This window comes from Chiloscyllium plagiosum, chromosome 1 (assembly GCF_004010195.1).
Source record: "Chiloscyllium plagiosum isolate BGI_BamShark_2017 chromosome 1, ASM401019v2, whole genome shotgun sequence".
NCBI classification, from domain to species: domain Eukaryota; kingdom Metazoa; phylum Chordata; class Chondrichthyes; order Orectolobiformes; family Hemiscylliidae; genus Chiloscyllium; species Chiloscyllium plagiosum.
In genome coordinates, this window is record NC_057710.1 from 60452269 (window position 1) to 60480150 (window position 27882).

The following is a 27882-nucleotide window of genomic DNA, read 5'->3' on the forward strand; positions in this document are numbered from 1 at the left end:
CATGAATTGGCGAGTAGCTAATGTTGTTCCTCTGTTCAAGAAGAGAAATAGGGATAATCTAGGAAACTATAGATGGGTGAATCTCACATTAGTGGTTGGGAAGCTATTGGAGAGAATCCTTAGCAATAGGATTTACATTCATTTGGAAATGAGTAGCTTAATTAGGGACAGTCAGAATGGCTTTCTGTGGGGCAAGTCATGTCTTGCCAACATGATTGAATTTTTCAAGGAGGTGACAAAGGTGGTTGATGAGGGTAGAGCAGCGGATGTTGAATGTATGGATTTTAATAAGGCTTTCGCCAAGGTCCCTCAAGGTAGCTTCATCCAGAAGATTAAGATGCATGAGATCCATTGTCACTTGGCTACATGGATTCAGAATTGGCTTGCCCATATAAGGCAGAGGGTGTTGAGGAAGGGTGTTTTTCTGACTTGTGATCCATGACCAGTGGTATTCCGCACATATCGGTACTGGGACCTCTGCTGTTTGTGATACATACAAATGACTTGGAAGAAACTGTAGATGGGTGGATTAGTGAGTTTGCAGAACATACGAAGATTGGTGGAGTTGTGGGTAGTGTAGAAGGTTGTCTACAAGGTTGATACAGTGGGTCTAGATCAGTTGCAGGCATGGGTGGAGAAATGGCAGATGAAGTAAAAGCTCCTTGGATGCTGCCTGAAATGCTGTGCTCTTCCAGCACCACTAATCCAGAAAATGGCAGATGAAGTTTAGTCCGGGTAAGAGTGAGTTTCTGCACTTTGAGAGATTAAAAGTTAAGGAAATATGTACAGTTAATGTCAGGATCCTGAACAGCATGGATGTACAGAGGGATCTTATGGTTCAAGTCCACAGCATCCTGAAAGTGGCCATGCAAGTAGATAGGATGATAAAGAGAGTGTATGACTTGACCACCTTTATGGTCAGGGAATTGAGAACAAGAGTCGGGATGTCATGTTGCAGCTTTATAATATTTTAGTTAGTCCACAGTTAGAATACTGTATTCAATTCAAGTTTGCCACATCACAGGAAGTATGTGGAGACTTTGGAGTGGGTGCAAAAGAGGCTTACCAGGATGCTGGTTTGACAAAGGGTCAGTTAGACGTGAAACATCAGCTCTTTTCTCTCCTTACAGATGCTGCCAGACCTGCTGAGATTTTCCAGCATTTTCTCTTTTGGTTACCAGGATGCTGCTTGGATTAGGGGGTATGAGCTAATCCAGGCTAGAAAAACTCAGCTTGTTTTGTCTGGAGTGGCAGGGCTGAGGGGAGATTTGATAGAAGTCTATAAAATTATGAGTTGTATAGATAAGGTTGACAGTCAGATTCTTTTTCCCAGAGTTGAAATGTCTGATGCTATGGGCCACTTAAAGTGAAAGGGAAAGTTCAAAGTAGATGTAAGGGGTAAGTTTTTTTTACACAGTGGTAGGAGTCTGGAACGCATTGCCAGATGTGGTAGTGGAAGCAGATATGATAGGGGCATTTAAGGGACTTTAGATAAGTGCGTGAATAAGCCAGGAATGGGGGGGATGTGGACCAAGGGCAAGCAGAAAGGATTAATTTAATTTGGCACCCTGTTCGGCACAAGATCATGGGCCAAAGGGCCCATTCCTATGCTGTTTTGTTCTAATATCCCTTATAGAAGAACCTGCTATTATCTGGTCTAGTCTACATATGACTCCAGACCCACAGCAATACAAGTTAACTTTTAGCTATCATCGGAAAGGCCCAGCAAGCCACTCATTAGAAATAGGCTGCAAAATGCTGGCTTGGCTGTGACATCCATATCCCTTGAAACAATAAAGAAAGCAAAAGCTGTGCAGATACTATGCTGCATCTCGGAGGCTAATAGGAGTGACGTTCTGGGAAAATGTGTCATATATCCTGAAACAAGTTTATTAAATTAAAGTATCATTGTTACCATGTTTCGTATTGCTTCCTAATCTAGGATGAAGATCCTGAGACCAGCTGGCTGCTATTATCTGAGGATGACTTTGTTACCCTTCTGTCACAGTTTCCTTTTGATAAACTATTTAAGCAATTACTTGGGATAACTGTAAAAGGTAATTATGACTTTTCTAGACAGCAAATTTCCTAGGGTAATACCACTAATTTGAATGTTTTTATAATTACAAGAGCATCATGCCGGGCAAAGCACAATAGTGTTTTGTTAACTAATGTTGGGGAAAGAGTAAAAGTTGCAAATCTTGGATTTATAAATGCTTTTAAATACTAAAAATTGCTGTTTGTATTTTCAGTTTCCATAAGGAACAAGAGTGAACAGCCAATTTATGCAAAGCTTTGGTTAAAGTACCATGGGAAGTTTTGGGTGCTGCATTGCAAAAGGTTTTACAATGTGTTCAGCATGGATTAACCAAGATGAATCCAGGAAGCAAGATTGGTTATGGGATTATGAGGAACAATTTATGATATGTGGTGCATTTCCTCTAGAATGGAGAAGGCTAATTTATAGATTTTTTTTAAATGATGGGGTATGATGATGAATAACAAAAGTTCAAGATTGAGAATCAGCGCTGATGAGGGTCACCAATTTAAAATTGTCAGCAAGAGTAACGATTCATTTCTGTCTGCATTGTTGGAGCATAGTGTGCTTTGACACAGTAGGGGAGGGAGGCATTTCATCCTTTTTGACAAATGTGGATCAGGATTTGTTACACTAGTCAGTGTTTCAGTGAGTAATAAAATTAGATTTGAATTGCTCTTGCAAAGAACCAGTACTGAGACAGTGGGATAAGAGTCATACTTTTGTGACTGTTGGAAACAGGATTTTGACAGTGTTTTCCATCTCTTGCTGTACCCTTTTCACAGTTCTGTCTCCTCTGTCTGGAACCATTTCTTTTCACTGAATCATTTAGTAATTCAGCATTTCTCACACAAGAACTACTTATTTACTTTCACTGGATGTGGACTTCATTATGTTGTTGTTAATCCTTAATTGCCCTGGAGAAAGTGGTGGTGAGCTGCCATCTTGAACTGCTGCAGTCCTGTGTGTGATAGGTATATCAACAGCTGTGTTAGAAAAGGTGTTCCAGCACTGTGATAGCTCCAAATCTGGATGTTATGTGCCGTGGATGGGAACTTGCAGTTCATGTTGTTCCCGTGCGTCTATTGCACTTGTCCTATTACATGTTGGAAACCACTGGTTTGGTAGATGTAGTCAGAGGAAGCTTAACGAGTGACTGCAGTGCATTTTGTGTATAGTGTACACTCTTATCTAGGGGCTGCCCCGAGAGTAAGTTGGAATCACAGTGACAACTCTGTACATTGGGGACCTTGTGCTGGGAATATAGCCACTTAGGAAGAAACAGAAATCAGAGTGAGGGGTAACCTTTGAATAAATGAGTTGGTACCATGTGGTCTTTCATGTCACAAACCTGCATCCTCAACCTGGTGACAACTATGTAACCACTGTCGATCATTATAAAAGCCCTTTTGATTTACTAATGTACCTGAGGTGAGAAAATTTGTGTGTTATCCAATTTGGCTTACATGAGACTCCAGACTTACAGTGATGTGGATCATAGAATCCCCTACAGTGCAGAAAAAGACCATTTGGCCCATTGAATTTGCACCAACTTTCCAAAGAATGTCCCACCCAGACCCCACTCTATCTATCCCCAAACTCCATATTAACCATGGCTAATCCACCTAATCTGCACATTCCTGTGCACTACGGGGCAATTTAGTCAGACCAATCCACCTAACCTGCACATCTTTAAACTATAGAAGGAAACAAGAGCACTAGAAGGAAACCCATGCAGACACAGGGAGACCATGCAAATTCTACACAGACAGTCATATAAGGCTGGAATTGAAACCAGGTCCTTGCTACTGCAAGACAGCAGTGCTAACCACTTAGCTACTGTGCCCACGTAAATGTGGTTGACTCTTAACTGCCCAATGGACAATTAGGAATAGGAAATAAATGTTGGCCTCATTGTCAATGACCATATCCCATGAATGAATAAAACTGAGAAAGGGGGAACCAAACAGTGTGATTTTTCCTGAGGCCCACACCCCTCTAGGGTTGGCTTTGATCATTTGCAGAAGGGTTGAATGCTTTCGGTTGCTGGACAGTGTGCCAATCAAGCATTGCTTTATTCTAGATGGTGTTGAGCTTCCAAATAAGTGAGAGTTTTTCACCATATCCTGACTTGAGTTGTAGATGTTGGGCAGGATTTGAGAGCAGAATTATTTGCTGTAGAATCAATATTTGTATGGTTGATTTAAATTAAGTCTGGTTAATGACAACTCCCAGAGTGTCAACAGTGTGGGAATCAGTGATGGTAATGCCATTGACTATCAAGAAGAAATTTCTCCCTTGTTGGAGATGGCCATTGCTTGGAACGTTGCTGGGATGAATATTATCACTTATCAGCCCGAGCCTGAATGTTGTCCAAATCTTGCTGCATATTGTCAGGGCATACTTCACTATCTGAGGAGTCACGAATGGTACTGAACGTTGTGTAATTGCCAATGAATATACCCACTTCAGACCTTAAGATGAAGAGAAAGATATTGAAGCAGCTGAATAAAATTGGGCCTAAGGAAGTACCCAAAGGACTCTCCTACAGCAATGTGCTGATACTGAAATAGATGGCCTCATTAATCTTAACCATCTTGCTTTGTACTAGATATGACTCCAACTAACAGTTTTCAGTCTGATAAGAGTTGACTTAGTTTTGTTCAGGCATAGTTCCTGTCGACAGCTCCTTTGATGTCAAGGTCAGTCAATCTCTGTTCGCATCTGGTGGTCAGCTCTTTTTTTTCCATATTTGGACCAAGGCTATAATGAGGTCATGTGGCTTTGGACAAGTCAGTACTGGGTGTCAGATATGATTCTTTCCATCACTTTTCTGATGATGGAGAATAGACTGATGAACCAATTGTTGGCTGAATTGGACTTGTCCTGCTTTTTGCAAGCAGGATATACCAGAGCAGTTCACCACAATGTTGAGTAGATACCAGTGTTGCAGCAGTTGTGTAGTAACAAAGAGGAATTTACAAATAGGAAATGAATTTGCATGATTGACATTAGGGGACCATATTATTGTAGTCTGCAAATCTTACATCGTGTCATGAGATTTTAAGAGACTTGTAATTTTCATTGTGTTCATCCAGATAAAATAAGAAATGATTAAATTCATCCAGTGCAGTGACTGTGCACTTGGGAGGATTTTACAGCTATCTTACCGAATGATTATTCCATCCATGTCATGTGAATGTGGTTTCAAGAAGATTTTATAAATGTCATTACAGAAGTTTTCATGTTCAATAGGTGAATACAATCCAGAAAAAACCACAAGTGAGCAAATGATGAAGATCATTGGATTCGCATCCTCATTGGTGGAACTGCTGGCAGTGGGTTTGGAGACTTTTAACAGAGTACGATACAGGCAATTTGTGAAGAGGATTGGTCAGATGATCAGGTGAGATAAAGGTAGTGTTGGATAAGAATTGTGCAGTTGGCCTCTGGATTGCATTGATAGAATCAGCGATGATGGTTAAGAAATGAAAAGCTGAGGGTACACTTTTGAGTGTTCTTTACACCAAACACACAGATTGGGACAAAGTCACAGGTTAGAATCCTCTGCTTAAGCAGAGCATGAAGGTATTGCAGAACTTCTAAATTCTTTATGCAAGTAGAAATAAAATTGTCAGATATGGGACAAATCTAGAGTCATAGAGTGTTAGTTCTTTCAAAAAAAACTTATTAGGGCCTCTGGTAACTAAGTGACGCATTCCTAATAGCATATACCTAAATTATTAAAATGAAGTGAAAGAATAGATAGTATAGGCATGAGCTGCAATTTTCTAGTACTCCTTTAGTACCTATTATAGTATTGTAGAAATGTAGCTATGTTCAAGAAGAACTGGTTTCCAGTAACTGCAAACCAGTTGTTAACATCAGTTGTCAGCAATCACTTTGACTTCAATATTAATTCACCACAGCAGACCAGGAAAAGTATGTAGAAAAAATTTAGAAGTTTGGACAGCCCTTCAGTTTTCCTCATGGCTACCCATTTGATTTTTTTAATGCAATAGCTTTTCTGGCATGCAGTCTAAATTAGGTTGTATCAGTGCAGTTAAACATCTGGTTTATATTTGTTTGCCATGTGGGTTTCTCCATGTTCATGATGCCTAGCAGCACCAGAAAGCTAGAGGTGATGGGTCAAGAAATGCCTTTTATGTAGCTTTTCATTGGATAGGATGAGCAAGGAAATTTCAGGGAAATTTCTGGCCACTCCTCTGCCGATCAAGGCTTCTCTCCTCACTACATTGATTGGTGACTCATCTCCAAAACCCCAGACCCTAGCAATCAATTATTTCCTTGTTGCTAAAGTCCAATTTAAGTTTCATTCCTGACTACTATCCCCTTCCCACCGAACCTAGATCACATTTCCTTCCTTCAGTTACTTTGGCCTATCAGTTACTTTAAAGTAAATTTAATACTGTTTATGAAGTATTGGCAGGTAATAATTAAAGTCTTTAATGAATGTAACATATTGTAAGTTCAGGTTGTAAGTTTGCTCGCTGAGCTGGAAGGTTTGTTTTCAGATGCTTCATCACCATGCTAGGTAACATCATCAGTGAGCCTCTGGTGAAGTGCTGGTGTTATGTCCCGCTTTCTATTTATAGAAAGGAGGCTCACTGATGATGTTACCTAGCATGGTGATGAAGCATCTGAAAACAAACCTTCCAGCTCAGCGAGCAAAATTACAACCTGACCCTCAATCTGAGCTACAAATCTTTTCAAAAATCGCACATATTGTAAGTTTTCAGAAAATCTTCTGTACATTGTTTTATAAGGAAAGAGAGCTCAGATAAATGGATTAGAGGACTAAAATGGTTTATACTAGCACAAAATGTCGATTTCATGTTCATTGCATGCATAAATATGAATTTAAATTGCAATATTTGCTAATGATATAGATTTATTACTGGAATCAAGATGACTGAATACATTTTAAAACTTTTTAAATTTTTGAAAATTTTTAAAACTAGGAAATTTGACATTTCACCCTGGCATCTGTTGATTGAAACCATAACTAACTGAGGTATTCAATCCTTGCTCACCAAAATCTCCTTTAAATATGTCTTTAAGAAGGCAATCTGCAATAATGAACAACTTTATTTGCATGATGAGCAAGTCAGGAACAAAGAATAATCATTGACTATCTAGATTGGGAAAGGTTCATCCTGATTAAATCATAGCCCTCTTTAAAGCCCTGTTGAAGCATTTTGCTTGTTTATACCATTTTTTTCATTTCTCAGATTTTTCTGTTGGTAGTCTACATTTTTAAAATATGCTTAAAACAATTTTCTGCCATTATTACATGCAAAGACCATTTTACATGTTGTCTGTTTGCAAACAAATGTTTTAAACTTAAAATGCGTAATAAAGAGAAATTTAAAAGCACAAATACATAATATTTGCAGCAAGGAAACACACAATGTGAATAAAACAGCAGATGCTTGGATGTAGAAGACACTGAGGAGATATAACATGATTTGTTTAGATAATTCATCTTTTCTCCGTTTTTAAACTGTTCTATTTTCAAATGAATTACTAGGAGGACGATTTGTTACGTAAGTGACCACTGGGCTCAGTATGTCACTTTTCATAAAGAGAATGAAACTAAGATGTATTACCAGTTTTACTCTCTCGAAAAGCTGCAAATAGAATTTGATGAACTGGTTCTTCGGGCAGTACTTCATGTGCTGAAAGCTAAAAGGTGTGTTGATGTCAAAGTATGTGTATATACAAATAATCAGTTTTGTTCTGGAGCCATTACAGTTTTAATGCATTCTTTAAACATTTGACTCTTCATAGAGAAATTATTATGGTGAGATGTTCACGTGCGTATGTGATTATAATGTGAATGGGATGCCAATCAAAAGGGCTGCCTTGTTTTGCCTATGTCAAAAATCTTGACTGTTGCCATTGAATGTCTCTCTTGTTGGAGATGGCCACTGCCCTCCATTTGTGTGTCATGGGTGTTACTTGTCACTTATCAGCTTAAGCCTGAATGTTTTCCATTTCTTGCTGCATATGGGCACAGACTGCTTTAGTACTTGAGTTGTGAATGCCACTGAACACTGTGGTAATCTGCACATATCCAATTTCTGATCTTATGATGGAGGGAAGATAATTAATAAAGCAGCTGAAAATGATTGGGCCTAAAGACCCTGAAGAATTCCTGCAATGATATCTTGGGGCTGAGCATATTGGTCTTCGACAATCACAACTGCCTTCTATTGTGCTGGGTATGACTCCAACCAGTGGATTGACTGCAATTTGTTTAAGGCTCCTTGATGCCCACACTTAGTCAAAAGCTGCTTTGATGTCAAAGGCAGTCACTCAGCCCAGTTCACTATGCCAACTATGATGGGCTCCTCATACCTGCCACCTATTAATCAATTGGCAGGGTGGGAGAAAGATGGGATAAATCTCTTGTACAGCAGAAAAACATTCAAAAGAACTAAGGATGCTGAAAAAGAGAAATAAAAACAGTTGTTGGAAAAACTCAGCAGGTCTGGCAGCATCTGTGAAAGAGATGATGTGTGATTTCTCTTCACAGATGCTGCCAGACCTGCTGAGCTTTTCCAGCAACATCTGTTTTGTTTCAATCATTCCATACCCCTTTAGATCAATGCAAACTGGACAGTGGAGTCGAGAAGAGTGAACGGTGATTATACACTGATGGTTGTTCAATTTGTATTGGGAAAATCAAGCCTTCATCGGTGATGACTTTTCAAAGCAGCTAGCTTTGGAAAATCTTAAACATGATTTATTGTATATATTATACATCTGGCTGACCTAAACAAAAAAAAAAGTTAATGCATATATAATAGATCTCAATTGTTTTAAGAAAGAAATAAACCTAAATTTATTTTGCTGTAACAGGTTAGGAATTTGGTTTTTCATGTCTGAGATGCCCTTTGAAACACTATCAACTCAGATGATATGGAAACTCTTCTACATTCTGCACTGTGCAGAAAGTGAAAATATTGAGGGGTTGTGTGCTTCTCTGCGTACTGATGAATGCAAAAGTAAACTTAAAGGTATGAACATGTTTTTCACATATAGTTATGTATATGCAATATTGATTATGAGAATTAAATTAAAAATAATGTGGGTAAGAGTGATTAGGAGAAACATCTTCTCTGTGAAGTAGTATTGATATTTCAAACTTCGCCTTTTTTCGGCTGTCTCAATGTTGCTTCTTTGTCTATACTTGATTTTTTTTACCTTGTTCTGATCTCCCTTGCATCAATTAGTATCTGTTAATATAAATCCTATTTTCAGAAACGAGCAGTATACATTTCCCTGTATGCACAATGAATTACATCATTTTATAAGTTTTAAATGAACAGCTAAATAACAATTCAGGTAATATAAGTTACTCAGGAAATTGAGCATTGAAATGAAGGCAACAGTGCTGGAAAGCAAAAGTATTGTTGGCATAACTTAGAAAAATAGGAACAAGAGTTGCCGTTCAGTCTAACCAAGCGTAATGCATCATTCAATATGATCACAGCTGACCAAAGACTTCAGTATCTTTTACCCACACGATCCAAATAATCCATTAAGCCATTGATAAGCAAAAATGTATCAGTCTCAAAGGCTAATCTTCCACAGATCTCTGGCGTACAGAATTGCAAATTCATTACCTTCTGCATAAGTAAAAATATTGCTTCTCATCTTAGTCCTAGGTGGCATTCTCCCTTATATTTATATATTGTGCAACCTGATTTTAAACTTCCTAACTAGGAGAAACATCTTGGCTACATTTACGCTATCTTTTAAATACCTTCAATTAGATCATTTTTTGCAATTCAAGAGAATACAGGCCCAATCTTTCTTCATAAGCTAGTCACACCATCCCGGAAGCAAGTCTAGTGAACTTCATTTCACTCTCTCAATGGTGATAGTATATTTCCTGAGATAAGGAAATCACAACTACTCGTACTCTAAGTGCAGTCTAACCTAACTCCAATATAATTGAAGCAAGACCTCACTACTTATGAACTCAAATCCTTTTGCGATAAGGGCTAATATTTTATGAGATTTCTTAAAAGCTTGCACAAAACCTTCAGTTAGTCTTCAGTGATTTGTTGCCAAGGGCATCCAAACCCCTGGAAGACGTAAGTTGTCAAACCTGTCACCATTTAAGAAATACTCAAGCATGTACTCCTACCCAAGTGAATACTCTCACATTTTTGCATTTCTTTTCCATCTGCCATGTTCTTGCCCACTCACTAAGCATGTCCAAATTCTCCTGAAAACATTTCACATCTTCCCCACAACACACATTCCTGCGTAGCTTGATATCATTGTATATTTATTGGTATTATATTTGGACTACATCTCCAAATCATTGATATATATTGTGAATAGCTGGAGAACAAGTACTGTAAAAATAACCCTGCCTGCCACTTCAATTGCCAGGCTAACAGTTGTATGTCAGGCCTGCTGCAGTGGTCCGCAGCAAGACAGCAGAAGCTGGAAGAACAGCGTCTCATTTTCCACTTGAAGACCCTGCAACCTTCAGGACTCAATAATTTAAGTTCTGAACTCTCCTTCATTGTCCTTGACCCACCCCTACACCCCAGGCCTTGTCATCACATGGAGGAGCAAATTAGATACAGATACTGGAATCTGTTCTGAAAGCAACAAATGCTGGAGATCATAGTCAGTCAGACAGCATCCATGGAGACAGAACAAACTAACATTTAGAATCTAGATGACTCTCATAGAACATAGAACAGGCCCTTCAGCCCTCGATGTTGCGCCGACCTGTGAACTATTCTCAGCTCGTCCCCTACACTCTCCCATCATCATCCATGTGCTTATCCAAAGATTGTTTAAATCTCCCTAATGTGGCTGAGTTAACTACATTGGCAGGTAGGGCATTCCATGCCCTTACCAATCTCTGAGTAAAGAACCTGCCTGTGACATCTGTCTTAAATTTATCATCCCTCAATTTGTAGTCATGCTCCCTTGTACAAGCTGACATCATCATCCTAGGAAGAAGACTTTCACTGTCTACCCTATTTAATCCTCTGATCATCTTGTATGTCTCTGTCAAATCCCCTCTTAGCCTTCTTTCCAGTGAGAGCAGACCTAAGTCTCTTAGCCTTCCCCATAAGACCTTCCCTCCAGACCAGGTAGCATCCTGGTAAATCTCCTCTGTACCTTTTCCAATGCTTCCACATCCTTCCCGAAATATGGCGACTAGAACTGTACACAATTAGATTAGATTACATTACAGATTAGATTACATTACAGTGTGGAAACAGGCCCTTCGGCCCAACAAGTCCACACCGACCCGCCGAAGCGAAACCCACCCATACCCCTACATTTACCCCTTACCGAACACTACGGGCAATTTAGCATGGCCAATTCACCTGGCTTGCACATTTTTGGATTTTGGGAGGAAACCAGAGCACCCGGAGGAAACCCACGCAGACACGGGGAGAACGTGCAAACTCCACACAGTCAGTCGCCAGAGGTGGGAATTGAACCAGGGTCTCTGGCGCTGTGAGGCAGCAGTGCTAACCACTGTGCCACCGTGCCGCCCACTAATATTCCACAATATTCCAAGTGCGGCCGCACTAGCTTTTGTATAGTTGCAGCATGATATTGTGACTCTTCATCAGAGCTGAAGTAACGTGTGAAGAAGACAGCATTTATGCGATAGTTTGGGGGTGGGGTTAGTAGGCTCAGGGTGCTGGTAGAGAAAAGATTTTGATAGTTCAAATAAAGTGATCAGAATGTGAGAATGGCAGAACAACAGTATGTCTCATGCCACACTTGAAAGGACAGACACTGGGTTGGGGGGAAGGGGTGAGAGGACATGACAACAAGCTAAAAGAAAAGGAAGAAATGGTTCACAATTTGAAGGTGTTGAACTCAATATTAGGTCTAGAAGGCTGTAAAGTACCTAGTCTGAAGGTGAGATGTTGTTCCTCCGGTTTGTGCTGTGATTCACTGGAACACTGCAGTATGCCGAGGCCAGACATGTGGACATGCAAGCAGGATAGGTGTTATCACTTGGGTTGCTTTCAGCAGAGCCAACCCATTTCACCTACTTATGGTCCCCATTATCAGCTTGCTTCCTTCCCTGGCATACCATTATCCATTCCTTTGCCGAACTATCTTTTCGGCCTTTGGGCTCCATCTCCACTGTTCTCTCACTCCCTCAAACCCAACCGTCTTCAATATATAGGAACCTCGATTATCTGAATGAGATGGATGGGCAATATTTCATTCGAATAATTGATTATTCAGTTAATTCATTCAATGTCTCTCCTCTGGGGCACGGAGTTTTCTGAATTTTCCTTTTTTCTCGCTCCGCCTGCCTTGCTCCCTCTCTCTGTCTCGGTGTTTGTTTCTGAGCAGAGACACACTTGTGTGGAAGAGACCTGCAGCATTGCTGAAGCCTCCAGCCTCATCAGTTCAATGGGATTGACACAGTGAGCTTCCCGTTCAGGAGATTAGGCAGCAGCACACAGCGCGTGAGCCACCCCACATCCACCCCCCCAATCTATCCCCACCCTGTCCTTACCCCCACCAACCATCCGTGCCCCGCCTCCCATCCGACCCCTGTCCCCATCTGGGGCAGCCAGATTGGACACCAACACCAAGACCGTTGCTGTCTTTGGGGTGTGAGTCTCAAAATAGTACACGCATACATGCAGCCACACACACAACTTTTTACTGCAACGTTTTGATAAGTTCCACCTTTGCACTCTACAGGGCAATATTGGAGAGATAATCTGGGGAAGGGGGGGGGGTTTGGGTTTAGAGTACACCCCTGTGTAGAACTCCAGGAAAAGTGTGTGGAGGGGAGAGAGAGGACGGGCGGTCAGTCATTTGGAGACGGTGCCTAGACTCCTGTCGATGTCCAGGACTGTTCTCGGCAGCATTTCAGTAAGCTGAATTCATTTTTAATCATTGTAAACAAAAGACACGATCAGTGTTGGAAACATCTCTTTGATGTAATGTTTCTGTTGGGACATTGAGGTGGGGGTGGGGTGTTGGACAGGTTTGGGGTTGGGGCAGAGGTGGGGGGGGCAGGGGTTAGTGTTGGATGGGTTTGGGAAATGATGTTGCATGGAGGTGTTGGGCGGGAGGGGGGTAGACGGGGTTGGGTGGCGGACATTAACAGCACAGAGGTGGAACGAGTGGAGAGTGTCAAGCTGCTGGGAGTGGTCATCCACAACAAACTTTCTTGGACTCTTCATGTGGATGCATTGGTTATGAAGGCCCAACAACGTCTCTTCTTCCTCAAGCAGCTGAGGAAATTTGGCAAGTCAACGAATATCCTTGCCAACTTTTATAGGTGCGCCATTGAGAGCATTCTGTCTGGATGTATCACTACCTGGTATGGCAACTGTACCATTCGAGATCGGAGACGATTGCAGAGAGTGGTGAATTCAACCCAGACAATCACAAAGGCTAACCTCCCATTTATAGAATCCATCTACCAGGTCCTCTGTCAAGGAAAGGCCGCTAGCATTCTCAAAGATCCATCCCACCCTGGCAATGTTTTTCTACAACCTGTACCATGAGGGAGTAAGTACAGAAGCCTGAATACACGCACCAGCCAGTTTCAAAACAGTTTCTACCCTACTGATGTTAGAATATTGAATGGACACTCAAACTCTTAACATTCACCTGTCCCCTTGTTTTTGTTTTTGCCACAGTTTGCCTATTATTTACTTATCTATGCTACTTAACTCTGTGATCTGCCTGTATTGCTCGCAAGACAAAGCTTTTCACTGTGCCTCTGTACATGTGACAATAAAGAAATTCAATTCAATTCAAATGGACTCAGGAGGTAGTTTTCAGGTGGTGGTGTTCCCATGTATCTGCTGCCCTTGTCCTTCGAGATGGAAGTAATCATTAGTTTGGAAGGATCTTTGGTGAATTTCTGCAGTGCATATTGTCGATAGTACACATAGCTGCTGCTGAGCATTAGTGTGGAGTAAGTAGGTAAATGTGGATGCAGTGCCAATCAAGTGGACTGCTTTGTCCTTGGATGGTGTCAAGCTTCTTGAGTGTTGTTGAAGCTGCACCTCTCCAGTACAGTGGAGAACATTCTATCAGATTTCTGATGAGTGTCTTACGGATGTGGACAGGCTTTGGGGAGTCAGGAGATGAGTTATCCGTTCCGGTATTCCTAACTTCTGACCTGCTCTTGTACTCACTAAATTTGTGTGGTGAGTTTCTGGTCAAATGTAACTTCTCCCAGGATATTGATAGTGGGGGGTTCGGTGATGATATCGCCATTGAATGTCATGGGGTAGTGGTTAAATCTTAGAGTACTACTCTTGAGCTCCTGTTTTCAATTTGCTGCCTAACGCCTTGTATTCCACTTTCAGAACCTCACCTACTTGCTCCCTATGCCATTGGTGCCAATGCAGACCACGACTACTGGCTGATTCCCCTCACTTCAAAGGTTTTCCTGCATGCCCTGGCATTATTGCCCTTCCAATCTCATTGTCCTCCACCACCCACTCCTGGCCAATATAGATTAGATTAGATTACTTACAGTGTGGAAACAGGCCCTTCGGCCCAACAAGTCCACACCGCCCCGCCGAAGCACAACCCACTCATACCCCTACATTTACCCCTTATCTAACACTCCGGGCAATTTAGCATGGCCAATTCACCTGACCCTGCACATCTTTGGACTGTGGGAGGAAACCGGAGCACCCGGAGGAAACCCACGCAGACACGGGGAGAACGTGCAAACTCCACACAGTCAGTCGCCTGAGGCGGGAATTGAACCCGGGTCTCTGGCGCTGTGAGGCAGCAGTGCTAACCACTGTGCCACCGTGCCGCCCCCAATATAGTTGAGATGTCTTTGATGCGATGGATTTGTCCCTTGCTGCACTCCCCTGAGGAACTATCCCTTCACTAGTTTCCAAATAGTGTACCATTTGCCATGCACTATGGATTCAGGAGACCTTGCACTATCCACCTTGTTTTCTGCTAGTCACCCATTCCATCTATGCCCATATGTTTTTAACCTGCATTATAAACATCTGCTGTATGTGCCAGTCACGTATCCACAGAGATTCCACTGCAGCTCAAGCTCCGAAACACAGAGCGCAAGCTTTTCCGTGGTGACACTTTCTGTAGGTGTGTTTGTCTGAGACCCATAGTGTGTCCATGACTTAATACATACTGCAGGATGTACATTTCACTTGTTCCACCGATTTGCCATCCCATAACTCTGAAAATTATTTGTCACCTTCAGAATAAATATAAATTTAGTATAAAGATTTACTAGTAACTTATTTTCCTTCCATTTGACATGTTTTGTTTTGACTTGATTTAATTTTTCTCCCTTTTACTGGTGTTCCTTTCTGAAATATATGAAGGAAAGAAATAAATTAAAAGTGACAAGTTTCTTTTGAAGGGTTGGGATGCTTTATACTTTATTTCTTCTGTACATATGCTAGGAAAGGCTCATATTAATATATTTATGATCTTTACCTTACATTTTAGTTTTGTTTTTCAGAAATTTTGTCAATTGACATCATCCGCAGATACTAAGAGTCTGGGAACTGAGTCACATGTGAACCAATTCAAGTAAGGCAGCGGCTTCAAGCTGAACACAGTACTGAGGAGGAAGCAGCAAGTTTGGAATTTGGAGATAGAGGAATAAACACCTTCTGTATACAGCACTGACAGAAAAGGTAGCAAATTTAACAAGTATGGACAGCAGGGAGTGGCTTCGTTCTCTATTCAGTGCCACAAGTGGAGGCAGGAATTTAAAAGAATGCAGTGTGTAGGGTGCAATTTCCTTTTGAACATAACATTGAGAGGGGAGGCAGCAACTTAAAAAGAGCATGAAGTGCCGGAAGTGGAATCTTTCTGAACATAGCAGTGCTGAGAGAGGTGACTTTGAAAAAGCTCCAAGGTGATGCCATAGTAAATCTGTATGTTTATCAGTTGGTGAGAAGCCTCCATTTAAAAGTAAATCTAAATAACTGAAAACTAAAACAAAAGTATTCCCTGCTCTCCCTGCTGTCCATACTTGTTAAATTTGCTACCTTTTCTGTCAGTGCTGTATACAGAAGGTGTTTATTCCTCTATCTCCAAATTCCAAACTTGCTGCTTCCTCCTCAGTACTGTGTTCAGCTTGAAGCCGCTGCCTTACTTGAATTGGTTCACATGTGACTCAGTTCCCAGACTCTTAGTATCTGCGGATGATGTCAATTGACAAAATTTCTGAAAAACAAAACTAAAATGTAAGGTAAAGATCATAAATATATTAATATGAGCCTTTCCTAGCATATGTACAGAAGAAATAAAGTATAAAGCATCCCAACCCTTCAAAAGAAACTTGTCACTTTTAATTTATTTCTTTCAAGAAAATGGTGTAGATATAACTTGCATTTAAATTTGTAAGCAGCACATTTATAGGAGAAATGCATTTTTAAAATATGGATCTGCTGGCCCAAGCCACTTACACTTCACTGTGAAAAATCTTTTTTAAGGTGCATTGCTTCCAATTTATTTGACAGTACATGTTAATAGCTCTGCTTTGAAACATATTAAATTATTTATCTCTATTTTGATTCAGACCCTGAACATAAACAAATGTTTGAACAATGTCTGTCCAACATTACCAACTCCGAAGGAATATGCCTTCTCACCACATTTGCACATATGACTCAACCAAAGCAAGGAAATGTTGATCAAGAGTTTGTGAAGACAGTTGCTTTAGAAATATATGAGGTACGCAAATAATTTTAAAATTGAAACCCTCTTCGATTAGTAGTATTCATGTTGAGCTGTAAAAGACAACGATAAGCTTGTGTAAAAGTTCAGCACCTTAAAATGTCATGATTAATATTTTTCAATGCCACTGGCTGCAACTCATTAATGATTATTGTTCCACAAACTTGAATTAGTGCATATCATGTGTGGGAGTACGTGAAATGCTTGAGTGTACTTCTCACTGTCAATTAGTTTATTGAAGATGAATAGTTAGATTTAGAGTGCAGATTTTTTTTCATGTAGTTTTGGTTAAATTGGCATCAGAAGCTCTCACTCTGTGATTTCCCCCAAAGTGTCCAATTAGTGGTCAGAGGGTGTGCTCTTATCCAAATAATGATGAAGAGTGGCCTCTTGACCCTCAAGATGGAGTCGTTCTCTCCAAATTTTCAAACTCTTAACAAAAATAAACAATTGTAGCCCAGGTATTGAAGTTAAGGATCCACTGCAGAGAACAACCTACAGTTGCATCTGAAGGTTGGTAGGGGGATAGGCCTCAAACCTGTTGGATGTGCCGGTCTGTTGTCCCAAAACCACTTTGAGGCAACTGCCTTATACCTGACACCTTTTGCCAATAATACTTAAGTTACCTCTCAGTGTTTCACAGTGGCTATCTGGCATTTGTGAGCCCAACTGCTCCCTGTCTTGCCTCCAGGCAAGTGGCCTAAAGACAACCTTGTGACAGGAAATCATTGTCCCAGTCAGTGGCATATATTTTTATGCCCACCTTTGTCCTCGTCAACATTGAGCATTAAATTCCTGCCCAAAGTGTTTGATGTATTTGGGATATTAGTGAACCAGAGAGCTTTTCCTCGACAATCAACAATGGACATTGTCTTTGGACAATCAACAATAACAACTGTCTTATTTGCAATAAACAAAAACAATCCATTCTTCAAAATCTGCTATTGGTTTGATGTCATGGATATCATTAGACTCCTAAATCCAGATAATAATTGAAATCAAATTCCACTATCTGCCATGGCAGTATTCAAACCCAGGTCTCCAGAGCGTTATTGGGGTCTCGGGATTAATAGTCTATTGAAAATATAATGAGATCATCACCTCCCCATTCAAATTGAGCCTTTGTGACCTAAACTGGGGAAAGAGGAAGATTATTCCAATTCCTGATTGCTGTTCGGTGAATCTGGTGAAATTCTACTGTGTTACTTGAAACAAATAAAAACAATTCAATATACTTTGTTAAAATTGCAATATGTTTCATAGATAAAATGTTCACCTTAAATAAATTCAAGTTTAAGTGATATGATCTAGGAGTTGAAGTTGCCTTATCTTATGGATATCTTCTTGTTGGATATTGGAAGATTGTATTGAATATATGTTAGCTTATCCTCTGATACAGCAATTCTTTTAACATTAAAATGCAGGAAGACCTCAATTAATTTTTGGGCTAAGTGTGTAATTGACAAATTAACTTCCATGCAGATCTGTATGAGGTTATACATTTTTGTAGGGTGAACAAGAAAGTTTCACAGTACTGAAAAATATGTCTAAATAGGGTAGAGAATCAAAGGGACTAGAGATAACTAAAAGTAGGAACTCAGGTTTTTTTTAAATATAATTAGCAAAAAACAGCGGGTTTATTTCTAGAAGTTCAGAATTAGCAAGTTCAGTAGTCATGTTCATAGAGTCATGTGTTACAGGACAGTAGGTGACCATTTGGCCCATCGTGCCTTCAGTGTCTCATTAAATGAGCAACATTACCTCATGCCAATCATCTTACTTTTGCCTTATGCCTAGCAAATTCTTTATGTACAAATAATCATCAATGCTATCTTGAATACCTCAATTGAACCTGTTCTTATCACATGTTCAAGCAGTGCATTCTATAACTACAAGCTAAGAGAAAAAGATTTTCTTCACTTCACCCTAGTTCCTTTTGCAGATCAATTTAAATCTATGCCCTGTTATTTATTTACAAGCAGAAATTGTTTCTCTATTACTTGATCCAGCCACTCTCAATTTTGAAAACTTCTGTCAGATCTCTTTCTTCTCTCCAACAAGAACAGTCACAACTACTTCAACCTTCCAGCTGTACATCATCTTTTTGGTCCCTAATCAGTCCTCCTCTTCTCACCCTTGTCCTCTTTATATGGTCATAGGAAACTTTGGGACATTTCTTGTGTTGGCTGCCACTCTTTTCTCATAATTCCTCTTTGCTCCTCTTATTTGTTTTTTTACCTCCCCTCTGAATCTTTGATATTCCTCTTGGTTCTCAGTTTTATGTTCCACCTGTTTGTCATAAGCACAATTTTCCTCTTTATCTTCATTTCAATCTCCTTTGCTTTCCACAGAGCTCTGATTTTGTTTATTCTACCATTCCCATTTGAGGGAATGTACCTTGACTATACCTGAACCATCTTCTCTTTGAAGGTAACCCATTGTTCAGTCACTGTACAGTTTTCCTGCCAACCTTTCACTCCTATCAATCCTGCTCATGTCTCCTCTTGTCCCATTGAAGCCTGCTATCTAGCATTTGAATTGTCTCACTCTAGTTGTTCAATTTGTACTGATTCTTAGTTTGACTACACATGTACAGTGAGCATTTCTAGTCATGTATTACAGGCAGGATTTGGAGGCACTAAATATAATGCAAGACATATGCAGAAGAATAGTGTCAGAACTAAAAGGTTATATTTATTGGGAAAGATTTAATCGATTGGACTCTCTTTCTCTAGAAATGGCTAATGGATGTTCTGATAAAGATTTTGAAATGGTTGAAATAGTATACATGTCAAGATATTAGGAGATATTAAGAAACTTTACTGGGAAAAAGCAGAGATGCAGCTAAGGCATCTGAGAGAGTGCACATATCTCCTAAGAACTTATATCTCCAAACTCCCTACCATTATTTGCTCTGCGTAAGGCAGAGTCTGCATATGGCACTCTGTTTCTATTGTGTGGAAAAAAAGTGATGCTCAATCCCAAGGAATAAGTAGAAGACAACTTTTTCAAGAAGTATTTACAGTAGAAGAGTAGGCCATTCTGTCTAATTGATTGGTGCCAGTGTTTATGTTCCACAGGTCATCAACATACCCTATTCCATTTTCCTTCATGCACTTGGGATACTCATAAGGTGGAGGGGATGTTTACCCTCTTGAAGACTGTTTTAAGGATATTGCCAAAATCCTTCCATTGGATTGCTGGGAGTATATGCCCAACTGAGCTTTGAGTAGAGGAGTTGCATCGAGTGGTGTCAAATAGCTGAATAACCGGTCCAACAACAGGATGACCAGGCTAGGACAGTGTTTAGAAGAGTAAGAGGAGACTTAGTTGAAACTTCTAAGATCTGGAGGGGTTTGATCGGGGAGACGTGGAGTGAATGTTTCCTCTTCAGGAAAATTTTGAACTCTGAGTCATTATTAGAAAAGAAGGCCTCACCAGTTTAAGACAGAGATGAGAATTGGTTTTCTGTGCATTGAGAACGTTTTTCTTGGAAAGGCCATATAAGTACAGACTTCAAATATTTTTAAACAAGAAGTGGATAGATTCTTGGTAAGCAAGGGGATGAAAGGCTGTCAGAAATATGTGAAAATGTGGATTTGTGGTTACAATCAGAAAAGCCATGATCTTATTAAATGACAGGGCAGGCTTGAGGGATCAAATATCAATTGGTTTTTTGTATGTTTATGTGTATATGTCATCTTTTGCCCAATAGAGGTGATTTTGAGTGAATAATGCCTCAATGCTGACCATGTGGACTTGAGAGGCAACATTGATGTTTATACAATCTTAAAAAGACACAGTTGGTATAATTTTTGAAGGTGGTGTCTGCTGTAGTTTGTCCAAATCTCTAAAGCATATATGAATGCAGGGTCGCTGCTGACTAGTAAACCATAGCCATTGTCTCTGTTTTGAGATTGTGGTCCTCTAATATTCTTCCTCAATCAGTTGAAAACAGCTCTCTCACTGGAATTGATCATTTTGCATTAACTTTTAACTTTGTTGAGAGGAGGGTCCCAAGGTTTGGAAAATAGCCAGCAATCAGTGTTGGGAGAGAGCAAGAATTGTGGGATGACTTTCTTGCGTTTTTTTATGAAGGAGTCAACAATGACCTAGTATCAGTTTCTGAGTAAACATCGCCTGCTGGTTGATGCTCAATGACTGAGGTTAGAGTAATTCTCATTTTCTGGATTAAGGCAGTATAATTTGAGCAATTTCCCATCTGTTCTGGCAGTTATTTCCATGCCTGAGAGTAATTTTCTGGTGTATGGGGCAATGTTGTAGCAAGGAAGATAAAGAAAAGGATTGATGTGATGATACTGCTATGTTTGACCCCAACCTTCACTGAAAGGTCTGTGGTGGTTCTTTTGGAGTTTCACATAGTAAATGTTGTCATGGAAGAGGTAAAAGATTGTGACAAATTTCTGAGGGTAGAAAATGTCAGTGAGGATGCTTATAAGCCATAAGTAGGGTTGAATTAAGTTCCTGTTCCAGAGGCTTATCATTGAAAGGGATATGGTGTGAAAAATCATAATTGGAGCAGGTAAACATTGAGGAAAAAGTGCTTTATTGATTAATTGGGTGCTCAAATAGGAGAGAGCATTTTATTGTAATTTTTTCGTGGTTATGATGCCTGCTCAAACTCTCTTCAAAAATTGTAAATTCAGCAATACAGAAATAGTATCATCACCACCTTGGAGTTGCCAACTAAGTAATGCAGTATGGTGATACATTTCTTTGTGCATATATAAAATGTGTGATATGTATTTGTCTTTTATAGGTAGCTTTTGTAAGTCTTTGCACGAGAGAAACCTTTTCCAAAGTTGGCCGCGAACTTTTGGTCACAATTTTGACAGCTAATCCTGATATAATCTCTATACTTCTGGATCGGGTCCGAGAAACTATTGAAACAGTTGGCATGGTATGTTCTGTTTTAACATTGAATAAGATTTCAAAGCTTTGATCATTAATCAATTAGTTAATTTTAGGTTGAAGAAATGTAATTTACTTTGTGAACTATTAACCCCTCGTGAAGTACAAAATATATTTACTATGAAGAGGAACGTATAACCTTTTCTGTTACAACACGATTAATATATAAATAACTTATAGTATCCATAGTAAAATGTTCCAAGACGCTTCACTGAAACGTTATCATACAAAATTTGACATGAAATGTTAGGTTAAATAGTCAAATCCTTGGTCCAAGAAGTTGTAAGCATCATTAAGATGTAAGAGTCAAAGCTAGAAAGATAAAGAAGTTAGGGAAGGAATTCGAGAACTTAGGATCTACATGGCTGAAGTAGAGAACTTAAGATCAGGAATATCCAAGAGGCAAGAATAGAAGGAGCAAAAAGATTTGGAAATTAGAAATACAGTGCACAAGGGATTTGAAAACAAAAATGATAATTGTAAAATAGCATTACTGAACGAGGAGCCATTGTAGTTCATCGAGTGTGGGAGAGCTGAGTAAATACAACTTGATGGGAGTCAGATTATAAGCAGTTTCAGAAGTTTATGGTGGGTAGAAGGTGGAAAACCAGCCAAGCTAATGCACACACATCAAGTTTGTGGGTGACAAAGGCATGAAGTTGGGTTTCAGCTGCAGGTGAGCTAAGACGGTAAGCTTTTTTCTTAATCAACCTCTTTAAGCATTATTTCACACCTCTGGACCACATGGGATTTGAACCTGGGTCTCCTAGTCCAGAGGTAGGGACATTACCACTGTCCCACAAGATCCCTAGCTAAGGTAGCAATGATGCAGACTTTGAATTGATTCAGCTGCACATTTTAAGTGTATTAACCATATTGGAACTGGGATTTAATGATAAATAATTATACATTCTCTCCTTAATAAACTAATATCTGGTGAAAGCTTCCTCTGCTAACAAGTCAGGTCCCATGCGAAATGATATACAGATCACAGGTTTCCAAATAAACAGATCACAACAAAGGCTAACATGAGGAGTAAAAAATATTTATGCTATTTTGAAATAAAATTGGTGGTACAAAGAGTTGTTTTGAGTTATTTAATAGAGTCAGAATTGTTGAAGGTTTTATTCCGTATCCCTTCTGACCTAATGTTGAAGCAAGAACAAATTACTTAAATGCAAAAAATATGAAATGAAATCTGACAATATTAAAAACACACAGCACCTTATTAACATTTCAAAGAGATAGGCAATATGTGTACCTATATATGTACATTTTGTTCTTAAAATTAAATGATCAAAAGGTAAAATGTTGAGAAATTTTTACCCCTGTACATTTTATACTTTCAGTTTAGTATTTAGATTATCATTGAAGTGTTAATAAAATCCTTCCATGAGCATGTTTATTATTCTACTAAAATAAATTAGCAGCCCGCGGAAAATGATACCAATTGCAATCACTGTGCGTGTATTTCAAAATACATTGCAAACAATTTTATCTCAACATTTTAAACTTATTATTACAATGACAACATAAATTTAATGGATGGAAACACAAACAGAAATTGCTGGGAAAGTTCAGCGAGTCTGGTAGTATCTGTGGCGAGAAATCAGAGTTAATGTTTTGGATCGAATGACCCTTCCTCAATTAATTCTGAGGAAGGGTCACTCTACCTGAAACGTTAACTCTGATTTCTCTCCACAGATGCTGCCAGACCTGCTGAGCATTTCCAGCAATTTCTGTTTTTTTTCTAATATACAGCATCTGCAGTTCTTTTGGTTTTTCATTTAATGGACAGATATCTATTTCTGCTTTAGAAATGTTATTAATATTGTTTCTATTGCTATTTTATGTAATATATATTGGGAATATATTGCAGCTTTCAGCACAGAGATAAATTCAAGAATAGAATAAATTCAAAATGCAACATGAAATTGTCATTTCTAAGACCCTATAAAACTATAATAGCAATTTGATGATTAAGCATGAAGCAATCAGAATGGGGTTGAGAGTATAGGAGAAGTGTAACAAAGCAGACTTTATGATCTGCACATTGTTTAATAGCTTTGTGCAATCTGGGCACAAATTATAAATTTAGACAAGGAAGCAGATGTGAATTTACAAAATCTACAATCTAATGTTGGTCTTAGAGACAATACTGGAAGCGTTTTTTTTCTTTTGGAGGAAAGAAACTCAACAAAGTTTTTGTTGTAGGTTTCTCTATACCTATTTAAAGAACTTCCCCTGCACCTATGGAAAATCACTTCAACTGAAATTGATATAGTTCGTGAGTGGCTTCTGAACTACAGTTTATCCACTGTGCAGAACAAGTTGGCTTGCATCATACTTGAAGGACTGAACTGGGGTCTTGATGAGCAGGTAGGTTATTGAAATTACAAAGGGCAAAAGTAACATTTTGCTAACCATTTACCAAAACTTTATCATTGGTTCTTAATGCTGAGAATCTTGAATTTTTTTTGTTTAAAGTAACTTTATATTATCTAGTACATGTTACGCAGCCAGAACCACAGTAGAAATTGTTTAAACTGGATTATAACTCTTAATACCTGAAACAACAGTTGAAATGAGTCACAGTCTGGAGTCTTGGTGTTCAATGACAGGTCATTTTGTTATAACACACGTTTCATCAATGCAGATTTGCTGTAGAGCCATTGACGAATTGGGGAAGCTGTTTTTAGAGTGCAAAGTTTTAAAATCTGTTGGCTGCAATGCGATTACATCACCAACACTTTAAGCACTGTTTCTAAAGTGCAAATTTTCTATAATGCAGGGTTGTAGAAGAACACAACCGTCTTGTTATAGAAGAACTGACTATTATTTAGTTTGGAAAAATTTCAAATTAGACTGTACTTTATCAATTAGAGTTGTAACTTGGATGCATCTTTACAGATGTATAGCTGAGCTTGCCATTAAAAGCACATGCTTTACTACTTTATAACAATGACTGCACTTCAAATGCTTAATTGGCTAGAAAGTGCTTTCAGACATCTAGAGGAAATGCAAAGTGCTATATAAATGCAAGTCTTTCTCTGGTACATTGGCATTGGTTAAATATTATTTAATGTATATTTGTTACATTACTTAATGTAAGTAATCTGATGCAGTTGTTTTAAGTTAGTCTGTTTTGGGGTGAACATTAATTTGCTAAAGTGGTGCAATGAAGACAGTCATGTGACCTGCTTTGCATTCTGTCGGTCTTGTTTGTTTAAAGATTAAGGCGCAGCAAGGTGCTTGTAGATGATGAGGATTATGATAATTATGGGTAAACTACTATACTAAAGGTATCACAGGTGGTTCAAAAATAGTGGCACTGGAAAAACACAGCAGGTCAGGCAGCATCGAGTCACGTTTCGAGCATAAACATTGTTGATGAAGGGCTTATGCCCGAAACATCAAACACGTTCATTATGAAGGGCTTATGCCCTGAATGTTGACTCTTCTGCTCCTCGGATGCTGCCTGGCCTTCTGTGCTTTTTCAGCGCCACACTTTTTGAGTCTGATCTCCAGCATCTGCAGTTCTTATCCTTTCCTACTCTTATCACAGGGTGTGTTGAGAATATCAGGTTTTACAGTTGTGTTTTAAGCTCTTAATTCTAAGAGTTGGGAGTATAGAATATAGTTAAAAATGCCAATTAACTATATGTAAGGCCTATATGATTCATGTTGCCATTGGTGTAAGTGATAATTGGGGAAAGCCAAAAGCAAGCTGACGTAGCATCTGGTTACAACTTCAGAAACCTAAGGGAGCCTGCATGAATCTGAAAGAGACAGACAGAGGCTTGCAGAATGTGGATGAGACACCATGCTCTGACTGAAGACAGAGTTCATGAGGACTTGAAGTAATCTGGTAAAATGACCTAGCTTGAAACATAGTGAAGAAATCTCAAGTGGTACCCTCAGAGTAAAAATCAGTTCTGAGATTAGAAGTCACATTGTTGAGAAGGGTAGAGAAAACAGGCCATCAAAAGTGGAGAATAGTTTTAGATTCGTTCTGGGAGATTAAAATGTCAATTTTGGAGACAGTAAAGATTAGGTTTGACATGAGATTTTCAGTTATGTTTAAAATCATATAACATGCCTCAAAATAATGGTCCAGATCTTCCAGTTCCCAGATAGTTGTTTTGATGTGATTTGATTTATTGTTGTCAATGTACCTAAGTACAGTGAAATTTTTGTTTTACATGCAGTACAGGCAGGTCACAGGGAATTAAGCTTCTGTATCTTCTGCCTGACTGAAGAAGTTGGAAGAAAGTATAACCGGGTGGGAGGGGGTCTTTGATGATGTTATGATTTGGAGGTGCCGGTGTTGGACTGGATGTACAAAGTTAAAATTCACACAACAACAGGTTATAGTCCAACAGGTTTATTTGGAAGCACTAGATTTTGGAGCGCTGTTCCTTCGTCAGGTGGTTGATCAACCTGTTGGACTATAACCTGGTGTTGTGTGATTTTTAACTTTGATGGTGTTGGCTGTCTGTCCATGGCATCGAGAAGTGTGGATTGAGTCAACGGATGAGAGGTTGGCTTGTGTGATGGTCTTGAAAAGTGTGGTGCTGGAAAAGCGCAGCAGGCCAGGCAGCATCCGAGGTGCAAAAGAATCCTACTCCTCGGATGATGCCACGCCTGCTGCGCTTTTCCAGCAGCACACTTTTCAACTCTGGTCTTCAGCACCTGCAGTCCTCACTTTCTCCTTGTTTGATGTCTGGGCTGAGTAGATACCTTTCGGTAGTTTGTTACGATCCTGGGCAGAGCAGTTGCTGTGATGCACCCAGATAGAATGTCTTCTGTCGGGCGTCTGTAAAAGTTGGTGAAAGTCCTTATGGACGTGCTGAATTTCCTAAGCCTCCTGAGGAAGAAGAGGTATTGTTCTGCGTTTTTGACTATCGCATCTACATGGGAGGACCAGGACAGATTGTTGGTTATCGTCACTCCTAGGAGCATAACACTCTCGACATAAGACACTCTAGTCATAAGATGAGCAGCAGGTGTGGGCAGAAGTCCTGGAAGGGAACTTGCAAGTGATGGTGCTCTCATGGATCTGCTGCCCTTATCCTTCTAGGTGGTAGGCAAATCTGGACCCTACCTATCCAACACTATTCCATTTTCATCCATATGTTTATCCAATGACCATTTAAATGCCCTTAAAGTTGGTGAGCCTACTACTATTGCAGGCAGTGCATTCCATGACCCTACTACTCTCTGAGTAACGATACTACCTCTGACATCTGTCCCTCAATTTAAAGTGATATCCCTTTGTGCTAGCCATCACCATCCAAGGAAAAAGGCTGTCACTGTCCGTCCTATCTAACCCTCTGATTATCTTATACGTCTGAATTAATTCACCTCTCAACCTTCTTCTCTCTAATGAAAATAGCCTCAGGTCCCTCAGCCTTTCCTCGTATGGCCTTCCCTCCATACATCCTAGTAAATCTCCTCTGAACCCTTTCCAAAGCTTCCATATCCTTCCTATTATGCGGTGACTAGAATTGTAAGCAATACTCCGAGTGTAGCCGCACCAGAATTTTGTACAGCTGCAGCATGACCTCGTGATTTCGAAACTCAATCCCTCTACCAATAAAAGTAAACACACCATATGCCTTCTTAACAACCCTATCAACCTGGGTGGCAGTATTCAGGGATCTATGTACATGGACACCGAGATCTCTCTGCTTATCTACACTACCAAGAATCTCACCATTGGCCCAGTAGTTTTTATTCCTGTTGCTGCTTCCAAAGTGAATCATCTCTCACCTTTCTGCATTAAACTTCATATGCAACCTCTCAGCACAGCTCTGCAGCTTATCTATGTCCCTCTGTAACCTCCAACATCATTCAGCACTATCGACAACTCCACCGACCTTAGTGTCATTCACAGATTTACTAATCCATCCTTCTATATTCTCATCCAGGTCATTTGTGAAAATGACAAACAACAGTGGCCCAAAACAGATCTTTGCGGTACACCACTAGGAACTGAACTCAAGGATGAACATTTCCCATCAACCACCACCCTCTGTCTTCTTTCAGCTAGCCAATTTCTAATCCAAATCACTAAATCATCCACAATCCCATGCCTTCATATTTTGTACAATAACCTACTGTGGAGAACCTTATCTAATGCCTTACTGAAATCTCTATACACCACATTAGCC

At 39.6% G+C, this 27882-nt stretch overlaps 1 protein-coding gene across 4 annotated transcripts in view; it reads left to right on the forward strand.

Annotated features, from left to right (window-relative positions):
• Window positions 1-27882, forward strand: part of epg5 (ectopic P-granules autophagy protein 5 homolog (C. elegans)) — a 145757-nt gene that overhangs the window by 31251 nt on the left and 86624 nt on the right. For all 4 annotated transcript variants that reach the window (XM_043687769.1, XM_043687761.1, XM_043687752.1 and 1 more), the window contains exons 8-14: window positions 1943-2057; window positions 5294-5444; window positions 7590-7751; window positions 8924-9081; window positions 16620-16774; window positions 21558-21698; window positions 23924-24088. In XM_043687769.1, the coding sequence (XP_043543704.1) occupies window positions 1943-2057; window positions 5294-5444; window positions 7590-7751; window positions 8924-9081; window positions 16620-16774; window positions 21558-21698; window positions 23924-24088 (1047 nt within the window). The remainder of the gene's footprint in view (window positions 1-1942; window positions 2058-5293; window positions 5445-7589; window positions 7752-8923; window positions 9082-16619; window positions 16775-21557; window positions 21699-23923; window positions 24089-27882) is intronic.